Raw genomic sequence first — 9,945 nt, forward strand, 5'->3', positions numbered from 1 at the left:
GCTAAATACGCTCCTGCTGGTTCTTACAGTTTGCTGTCGGAATATTTTAAGTCTCAGGAGTGAGGTGAGGGGAAATTTATTTTTCATCTACATTCCACACCCACTTTACGTAATGACCCAAACTGTTTCTCAGTGCAGCCAAGTTTGTAACATTAATAAAAGCTTGTTGTGTTGCTAAATTGACGTCAGTCTCTCCATGTATGATTATTAATCGTCATCATTCTCTCCCTCTACGGCGCAGATTACACAGTAAGATGAAGTGAGCTCATACTTTGATTTATCATGGTTTATTTCCCAACCAACAATATCATATTCTGCTGACATGTTACTGTATACTGAGTCTCTGAGATGGTTTTGTTAAAATAATAATTACATTTTATGCATTTTTATGTTAATTTATAAACACTTATTTACACAAGACATTCACAATAGGTACAAAAAGGCAACTTGATAATCAAATATATTAGAAACAAATTCTGCTTCTTGTATTCAGGTATATTTGGTAAACGCCGTACAAATTGCAATTTAATGACTTTTCTTAACTGAATTTATAAGTGAGGATCGTCACACAGTGGCACCGCATCACAGCAAATCAGTGAAAACTATGGTCGCTTCAGCATCTCCCCCAGTCAACAAACTAGTCCTTGCTGTTTCCTCCCAGCTGAGCTCCAGCTATCTCATGTCCTGTGGTGCGTACAGGAAGATGGCGCTGTAGGTAGAGAGGATCTCCCTGGCCCCGGTGGTGGCCAGCTGGCCCGCGGTCCTCACCAGGCCCACGCGGTCTCCTTTCCTCAGGGGCAGGATCTGACTGAAGGACACCGAGCCTCCGCAGCCGCAGTTACCATTAGCCAAGCCCCCGTGGTGACCAGCCGCGGGCCCCGCTGAGCTCTGCAGCCTCTGGACGCTGCGGTTAGACACGGACAGGACAGCATCCACACGGTCGCCCTGCTTTGCAGTCAGCAGTCCGGAAATCAGGTATCGGCCATCTATAGGTACAGTGAAGACCCCTGCAGAGATGAGAGAGGGGAAGAGTGAGTGTGATCAATGAGGAGAGTCAGATGTTCAATGTTTGTTGCTCCTCCTATGGGTCTTCAGAGCCTTCATGGATGACTCAATGAGAGTTCTCAGGTGCCCATTTGAACATTAAAACATGTTTCACTTTTTGTAATCAATCAAGATTGTTAAGGTGAGTTGCAGAGTGTTGGAGATGTCGGCCGTAGAAATCCTAGGTGAGTTAGCAGTGGCTCCACACTTCCTTTGTGCAGTGATACAGTTGGCAGTTGAAGTTTGGTAGAAAGAAAATAGTCCCAGCATGAACCTGCTCACAAGATCTGTAGGTGATCTTCAGTAACCAGGGGTCTCATTAATAAAACAATGCATAGGATACATACTAAAAATATATGTACGGACAAAAGCCAAAAATATTCGTCAGTTTCTACAATCAGGCTTCAACCTCACCAACTGCATCACAAATTTCCTGTCTCCAAAATGTTCGTAAGCATGGGTCAAAGTTTCTCCCATCAGTCTGTTTTTATAGATCACAAGTTTTGCGTTGGAAGTGGCGTACGCCTCTTTCAGGCCTCATTTTGTGCATATGCAATGTTTATAAATGAGACCCCAGGTCATCGTTTCTGGTGCTTTGATCTAGTGCCATCTAGTATCTAATATCTCAACACTCTGCAACACACACCAAAACAATCTAGATTGATAAATAGCACTACAGGTAAGAGGAAAAATATTTTTTTTTTGATTTTTTGAAGACCTGATAACAAACTAGTAAAACCACAAATGTTGCAGACACAAAGCAATACATTTTGTCCCATATGCTCTGTATGACTGACATGAAATGTATCCAATAAGTCCATGTACAGTAACACAGTGACACAAATATTGAGTCGTCGTTGTTGTTGTTGTGTACCTGTGTGGGGATTGTAGTGTCCGCCGTCATTGACTAGAACTCTGTTAAAGCGGATGAAGCCAAAGTCTCCAGAGAAGGGCAGCTGTGTGAGGCCGGCAGAGAAGGAGAAAGGATCTGCAAAGGCTCCGCTGTCGGCTGAGACTGTAACGGAAAACAACCATGTAAGTCGATTAGCGTTTCATGTCTAAAGTGAATGACATTTCTCACTTTATGCACATTAACTGGAATACATGACTTCAAAGGAGCTGTATGCTTCATTCAGAGCATATCTGTGACACAGTCTAGGCTGGGATTGCCTGCACACAGTTCTCAACATGGAGGTGGCTAAGGCCCTGATCGCACAGAAAGCACACTGCCTTTTTTTAATTGAATGCCACTAGTGAAAAAAAATTTGCTTTGCTTTTTATTGTTGCCAGGCAACCACACCAACATGTCCTTACACTGACCTTCCCATGTGATCAATCTACCATTTCTTTCCCTAGCAACTTGTATCTAGTTCCTAAAATGTTCAGGCAGAGGGTACTTGCTGTAGCTGTGGTTGAGGGTGAGAGGCTGTCAGCAAACAGTTTGTTGGGCAGTGTGGGTACATGAGCCCCAAAAAAGAGGGTGGATCACGGAGAATACCACCAGTTGGTCCAGGAGCCTCGCCTCCATGATGGCTGTTTCCAGGCATATGTTAGGATGACTAGGGGCAGTTTGACAACCTACTGTCTATCGTGGGGCTGTATACCAACTGCAAACTTATTGTCGTGACCATGACGAGAAAAGAGATTTTTTTGATGTTTCAAGTTTTTTCTCCTCAAGGAGTTCAGAGCACTCCAGCAAAAACACTAGATGCTTAGAGCACAGAAACACAAGGCACGTTGCAATGTAAAAACCGCAAGTAAAAAGCTTCATTCTCATTAAAACCAATTACAAAAAGATGCCTCCAGCTGCTACTGTATAACGCTTTGCGCTACACGCTACGTGTGTGATCAGGACCTAAGCCAGCAGCTAGCCAACTGTGCTAACAGTGCTAACAATAACAACAGTGCTGACAGAGCTAACATTCTTAACGTGAGAGAGAACCAAAGGGTGGGCTCTATGCTTCTATGCCAATGTTGTTCCCCTCTGTGGGGCAGACCAGCATTATCAGCAGTGACCACTGTATGACTGCAGTGCAGGGCAGGGGCAATTAGCTAACCTGTAGGATACACACACAGTGACTCATATGCCCTAACGCAGCTGGATCGTCTACCACAACAACAAACAGAGAAGCTCGGATTACTACACACACAGTGTGACTTATTTCTCTGCTCAGGGCGCCAGTATTCCACTAAATCTTTCCAAAGCAAATACTGTTTTGCTGCTACATTAACACTCTGAATGTCTCATACAGCTCCTTTAACTTCCTCACAGATCTTCATTTTTGTGCTAATGACTTTTTTCTTTATTGATAGAGTTTCTAAGATTGAGAGAGATGGATTTTACCTGGTGTTTCAACTGGAGTGTGATACATCAGGTTCCAGGGCACCTTTGCTGCCACAGGAACTACAAGGTACAATAAAAGAAAGTGTTAACTGTGTATTAATTACCACAGTCACAGCTGTGAGCTGAGGATTTGACACTTTTATTTTAAAGACGTGTCATTTATATGAATCTCTAATGATGTTTTTAAAATTTATACACATAATCCATTTATAAACTGAAGTGTCCTTGTAAGTAAAGATAAAGGAATAAAAAATAGCTCTTTGTTCCAGTGACTAAAGCCATTATCTACTTCATTAATTTCCTTCATGATTACCAAATGTAACATTCACCATGGAGCCCAGGGTAAAACTTTCTGCTAACTTCCTTCAGAGGAGCTAAAATCCTTCCACAGCCCGCCCACACCTCCTTAAACTAAACACATCCAGTTCCCTCTCCTTCACACTCTCAGGCTATAAATTATTCACTGCTTCTCCAAATTTTTTACACTGATGTAGTGGAACGGCAAAGCCTGCAGATGCATGCCTTGTTAACATGATAATGAACTGCTACAATACCTTGGCGGCTGGTCGATTGAGGCTTGAATGATGCGGGCTGCAGAGGTGGATAGCCTGTGAAAGAAACAGATGACAAACACATCATGTTTTATCATCATGTGAGGAGAAAAGTTAGCGAATGTTCTTGCCAGAGGCGGTTGTTTGGTTTTCCATCTGACCATTATGGCAAAAACACTGCGGGACAGTTTCCCAGGGAAGGTATAAATTAAAACAAAACAGGTTGTAATCTAGGCTGCACAATTTTGGGTTTACAAGTGGTTTTTTGAATCAGTTTGATGTTGGATTAGCTGCTCTGGGACAATGGGATCTATAAGCAGTTTCAGGCATTTACAGTTTCCTCAGAGCCTTGAAATGGATTCAAACCTGCAGATATTTGTGCAGTTTGAGTTCCAAATAAAACCAAGAACCATAAAACAGAAATAAAACAAACCAACCACAAGGATCCACAGCTCTGTAACGAAAAAATGTGAAAACCCTTCGATGATGAAGAGCAATTAAAAACTTTTACAGCTCTATATTAAAGCCTGAAGATGTGCATGAATTTTGAATGCACAGTTCCTCGGGTTAGGATTCTCATCTCTAGATTAAAAGGACATATTTCAAAACTGTTCTTCATTCCTTTTCTACTACAACACTCCATGTGGAGGCTGAAGCAAAGCCTTTGTTTTGTTCTTTGATAGTTTGCCTAATCATCCTATATGCAGTCCAGTTAATTCAATCCAAAACTGGCTGTCAGACTATCTGTTGTCTCTTCTGTCTAATTTGAGTTGGCCCCAATTAAAAGCCGTTAAGTGTAGCATTCCTACGTGTGGATGACAATAAAAAAAGTACAAGAACAATTAAACCTTTGTTATGGGCTCCATGTGTGAAAAACGCTAATAAGAACAAACAGACCGAGGCTCAACTCCAAATTCGGTCATTGCTGATGTAGTTTCAGTGAGCGTATCTGATGTGACTGTTTGACAGCGCTGTTGCGAAGAGGAACATACATTATATTATGTCACACATGTGGTAATGCTGGTCTAGCCGAGCTGTCCGTGGTGCCAGAGTTATGACACAGTGTCATAAAACACCCCTCTTGTCATGGCAGCGATGACAGAGTCTAGTCACAGCTTTCATGCATGCAGACTCTGTGCATCAGAATCAGGATTAACGCTTTAGATTACAGCCCGTAAATTACGGTGTGGTTATTAAGCACATATGGAGACACAATAAAATACTTATGGGTACTTAAACTGACACAAATACTAAGTGAAGATGGGAGGTTAGGGAATAAGGTGGTTCAACATTGTGTTTAAAGGTCTCGTGTGTGGGATTTAGTGCCATCTAGTGGTAAGGGGTGCAGATTGCAGCCAACTGAAACTTCTCCCCCATGTGCCAAGCGTGTAGGACAGGGGTAGGCAACCTGGGACTCCGAAGCCACAGTGGCTCCCTGTGGCTTTCACATAAAATTATATGGAAATGAATGATGGTTATTTTTAACATTCAGATTATTATTATTATTATTATTATTATTATTGTAAAAATGTGCAGCCTATACATCAAATTAAAAAACGTTTCATTAAGGGACTTTGAATTAGATTACACTGTAAAGTATTTTTTATATTACTAAGTACCTATTTAACAATTGTATATTTATGGTTAACAAGACATGACGGATGGGGAAAAGGTTTTTTTTTTTATTGTAATGAATTTAGTAATGGTATTATTTATTTTAAAATTGTGACATACTTCCAAAAAAACATTTCAGAAAAGGACATTGCTTTCAAATATGCAGAATGTTTTATTGACAATATACAGGACATTATTGTTGTTTCTGGGGAACCAAACATTAGGCCAAGCATGGGAGGAAGGGTGAACCTCTGAGACTGTAACTATAAAATAATAGTCATGTTTATGGTTTTTGAATGGTGATAAAATGCTGCTGAGCAGTATTGCAGTTTTAAGACCAAATGTAGGATCCATTTGATAATTGAAACGGATGTTCATGAACAACCTTTTTTAACATTTTAACAGATTACAGACAATTCTGTAGCCAAATACACAAACTGTCACTCAAAGACAAACTTAAAGGGCTGTCCACACTAACAGTAACTATCACAATAACTTTGTTTTAAAATCACCACAACCAACAAAAACAGCGACAGTGGTGAAAGAAATTTCGGAGCGATTTGATGAACGATAGAAACATTGACAGCCAATCACAATCCATTCCAATATTCAGGGCATCACAGCTTAAGTGTTTTACAAAACATAATCATATGGATGCTTACATCATTATCATTATAGTTATGGTTTTAGTTATTGTTCTTGGTGTGGACGGCCCTTTACTTTGGTTTATTAAACAACAATTTAAAGAATATCGTGGCGAGCTATTCCCCCTTTCTGGTGTGTGTACAACGAAACTCAATACATCATATTTTATATTTACTGATTGAATATTTTACTTAGTGAAAAGTGCCACAAGTAGTTTGGCTCCTTTTTGTGACATATAGGCTGAGTCTGTTGGCCACCAGTGAGTGCCCTGTAATTATTATCATTGTTTTAGGTCATTAAAACTACTTAGGTGTAATTTATTTCCTTTGTTACCCACTTATTCCTTGTACTTCTTCTCTTGTACATACAATTATGTGCCTGCAGTTTAATATCTATTAATTTTTCTGCACTGTAATTTTCAGGCTATAATTTAAAGCGTTACTAAATCAGTGGAGTAAACAAAAAAAGGTACCCAAGTAAAAAGTACTGTTGCTACTGTTACTGATTCAAGTAGACGCAAACAGACATACATTTTCGCAAATGTACTCAAGTAAGAGTAAAAAATATTCTGCAAAACAACCACTTTTAGAAGCACAGTTTATCCAAAAAAATACCCTCTACTGGTCTTGAGTAAAACTAAAATTAGAAGTTCAGTGTTTCCACAGATTTCTATCAGTTATAAAAACATGTAAATCAGAGCTGCAGTGTGACGGTGGTCTACAACACCAAAGGTGACCACCACCATTAGCACTACGCACCTGGAGCTCCAGCAAATCCTTTGACAGGCATGCTGGACGAGTCCTCGGACCCTCTCCGCACAGTCACCCTGCGGCTGTACCCTGGAGGTCCGGCCTCCCCTGTCTCCACCACTGGCCTTACGGGAACCAGGGGCAGAGTGTTGTGGGCTGGTTGCTGGGGTCTGAACGGCTGGCTTGGCGGACTGATCTTGATCGTGTGCACGCTGGGCTGCTGTGGTTGGCTGGGATTGTACGGCTGCCTGGGGCTAGATGGCGGCGGTGGGATGATGAGAGGGATGTGGATTTGTTGGATTCTCGTTCTGCCCTGAGTCGAATCTGGCAAAGGAGCTGGCCTCTCTGGTCTTAAGGTCATTCCTTAGAAAGTGCAAGAAAAAGACAGACAGTGGTAGGATCGTAAATATATCAAATTACGGCTCACTGTCTAACCATATGATAGGCGTTACCATCTGGTCACAACAATTGAAAGTCAGGGAAAATGCCTCAACTGCAAAGGCACAAGCTTCCAATTTACTTTTTTGTTTATAAATCCCACTTCCTCTCTCACATTCAGACCACATCCCTCCCTTCTCTCGTGAATTCACTTTTAATGACTTAAATTTTGATGACAGGCCAAATTAGGCCCGGCTTTCACTGCACCTCTGAGCTTTTTCTTTTCAACCGTTATTACCCTTCATAAAAGCAGAGCAGGCGGTCCGTATGAGTTTTAGGCAACGAGAACCATCTGAACGGAAACCAGTTGGCCACCTGCCAGACCCCCTGAGGGCGCAGACATCACCTGGGCCTCTGAGGTGAGCGCAGAGACGCTGCGAGAGCGTCCTGGGGACAAATAACCAAAATAATTACAGTACCTACTTTGTGTCAGTCCCGTCTCACAGCCAGGTGTCCGACAGATTGTGTCAAACTGTATTTAAGATTCAGTGAAGGAGTTTCTACATTGAATGGCCTGATTGATGCGAGTCTGTGGTGCCGTTTAAACCTTGTGGGTGAGGTTGGAGTACATGTAACAGGATTACAGTAATGTAATTCAGCCAAAGACACTTACATCAAGGAAATGACCACTTATTCCAAATGATTATACAGTGAGGTTAGACAGAAAAGGCTTTGATCCTTCAGGAAGCACTCGAGGAATACTAACAAAGATACTGCAGGGGTAACAACAATATGATCCTATAGGATACTGAATATAGAGATAACTGTAAACTTACATTAATGTTAAATCTTAGCAAAAGCAACAATACAAACAGGAGCTACAGTACAGTACAGTACAGTACAGTACAGTACATAAGGACGTTAGAGTGGTGAAAAGTGCTGCAGCAGCAAGCAGTGCAGACGTGAAGGCATGAGCAGTGTAAAAGTGAGAACTGTTATGTTATAAAGGCTACTTTGTACACCTGCATGAATCTGACTGGATGCTACTGGTCTGCAAGTAATGATCAGCTGTCATATCAACAGGCTAATAGATGCTGAAGCATCAAGGAAATAGCTGATCAGCTAATGCAAGTGTCTCTTCAAACACCGGCTTTGCAATATTTTATGAGGAGGGAAATCCATTGAACACCTTTGTTAGATCTCAAAAATGACATTACATGCAGTTTAGTGCGAAACACTGACTGTAAACACAACAGGTTTTTTTGTAAGAAGCCTTCACGTGGTACTTTGATATATTAATCTCGATCTGAGTCCTCGATTCAAGATTTTTCTGGAGTTTATCAACCATATCTCGCCATCTGTAGCTACATCTGCTGATAATGACCACAAATTGTAGTTGAAAGCTCTGGAGAAGGCTGGTCGGTGGACCTTCAAGGATCAGTCCACCCCAAACTCAGAAATACATATTTTTCCTCTCACCTGTAGCACTATTTATCAATCTGGATAGTTCTGGTGTGAGTTGTCGAGTGGTGCTCAAAGCACCAAAAATACATTTGAGAAACTCAACAGCAATGTCACTCTCTCTCAAAATCATGACCTGGTTACTCTTCACAGACCTTGTTGTTTAGAAATTTAGAGATAGGGTAAGGAGCTCGGACATCCGGAGGGAGCTCGAAGTAGAGACGCTGCTCCTTCGCATCAAAAGGGGTCAGTTGAGGTGGTTCAGGCATCTGATCAGGATGCCTCCTGGCTGCCTCCCGCTGGAGGAGTTTCGGGCATGTCCAACCAGTAGGAGGCCCTGGGGCAGATCCAGAACATGCTGAAGGGATTATATATCTCATCTGACCTGGGAACACTTTGGGGAGAGGGATGTCTGGGGTGCTTTGCCTGGCCTGCTGCCCAGGCGACCCGGCCTCGGATAAATGGATGAAAATGGATTGATAGATGGATTTAATGTGCAGAAGGAGGAGTGCATCTACTCATAGGCAAGACGCTCGTACTTGTGAGAGTGCAAGATGTAAACATTGATGGCATCCTTCTCGGCTGACCTTAAACATTAGCTAGCTAGCTGATAGCAGTAGGTGAGCTAGCATACGTCCGTGTGGTGATTCGGTTGCCGGGTGTAGTTCAATAGAAGGAAAATAGATCCTACATGAAACTGCTCACAACAAGGTCTTAAGATTGTCTTGGGTAAACAGGTCATGATTTCTGAAAAGAGACATTGCTTCTGAGTCTCTTTTTTTATTTTTTGCCACCATTAGTACCACAAGTGGAGTGGCATCTAATTCCATTATATTTGATAAAAGGCAGACATCTCTATGGCCGATATCGCCAACACTTGGCAACTCACACCAAAACAATCTCAATTGATAAACAGCACTTCAGGTAAGAGGGAAATATACATATACAGTGGTGTGAAAAAGTGTTTGCCCCCTTCCTGATTTCTTACTTTTTTGCATGTTTTCCGCACTTAAATGTTTCAGATCATCAAACAAATTTAAACATTAGTCAAAGATAACACAAGTAAACACAAAATGCAGTTTTTAAATGAAGGGTTTTATTAATGAGGAAGAAAAAAATCCAAAGCTACATGGCCCTGTGTGAAAAAGTGTTTGCCCCC

The 9,945-nt window shown here is 41.6% G+C and overlaps 1 protein-coding gene and 1 long non-coding RNA gene across 2 annotated transcripts in view; one reads left to right on the forward strand and one right to left on the reverse strand.

The window, feature by feature from the left end:
- Positions 1 to 255: 255 nt before the first annotated feature.
- The window catches only part of emilin2a (elastin microfibril interfacer 2a), a 24,213-nt gene continuing 14,523 nt past the window's right edge, over positions 256 to 9,945 (reverse strand). Inside the window, exons 5-9 of the mRNA XM_050033647.1 lie at positions 6,957 to 7,310; positions 3,943 to 3,996; positions 3,389 to 3,448; positions 1,919 to 2,059; positions 256 to 1,007 (exon numbers count right to left, since the gene is read on the reverse strand). Coding sequence (XP_049889604.1) covers positions 673 to 1,007; positions 1,919 to 2,059; positions 3,389 to 3,448; positions 3,943 to 3,996; positions 6,957 to 7,310 — 944 coding nt within the window. The 3' untranslated portion in view covers positions 256 to 672. The remainder of the gene's footprint in view (positions 1,008 to 1,918; positions 2,060 to 3,388; positions 3,449 to 3,942; positions 3,997 to 6,956; positions 7,311 to 9,945) is intronic.
- The window catches only part of LOC126383181 (uncharacterized), a 17,627-nt gene continuing 9,623 nt past the window's right edge, over positions 1,942 to 9,945 (forward strand). Inside the window, exons 1-2 of the long non-coding RNA XR_007569113.1 lie at positions 1,942 to 2,079; positions 3,358 to 3,455. This is a non-coding gene — a long non-coding RNA (uncharacterized LOC126383181). The remainder of the gene's footprint in view (positions 2,080 to 3,357; positions 3,456 to 9,945) is intronic.

The sequence above is a fragment of the Epinephelus moara genome, chromosome 21 (assembly GCF_006386435.1).
Source record: "Epinephelus moara isolate mb chromosome 21, YSFRI_EMoa_1.0, whole genome shotgun sequence".
Classification (NCBI taxonomy): domain Eukaryota; kingdom Metazoa; phylum Chordata; class Actinopteri; order Perciformes; family Serranidae; genus Epinephelus; species Epinephelus moara.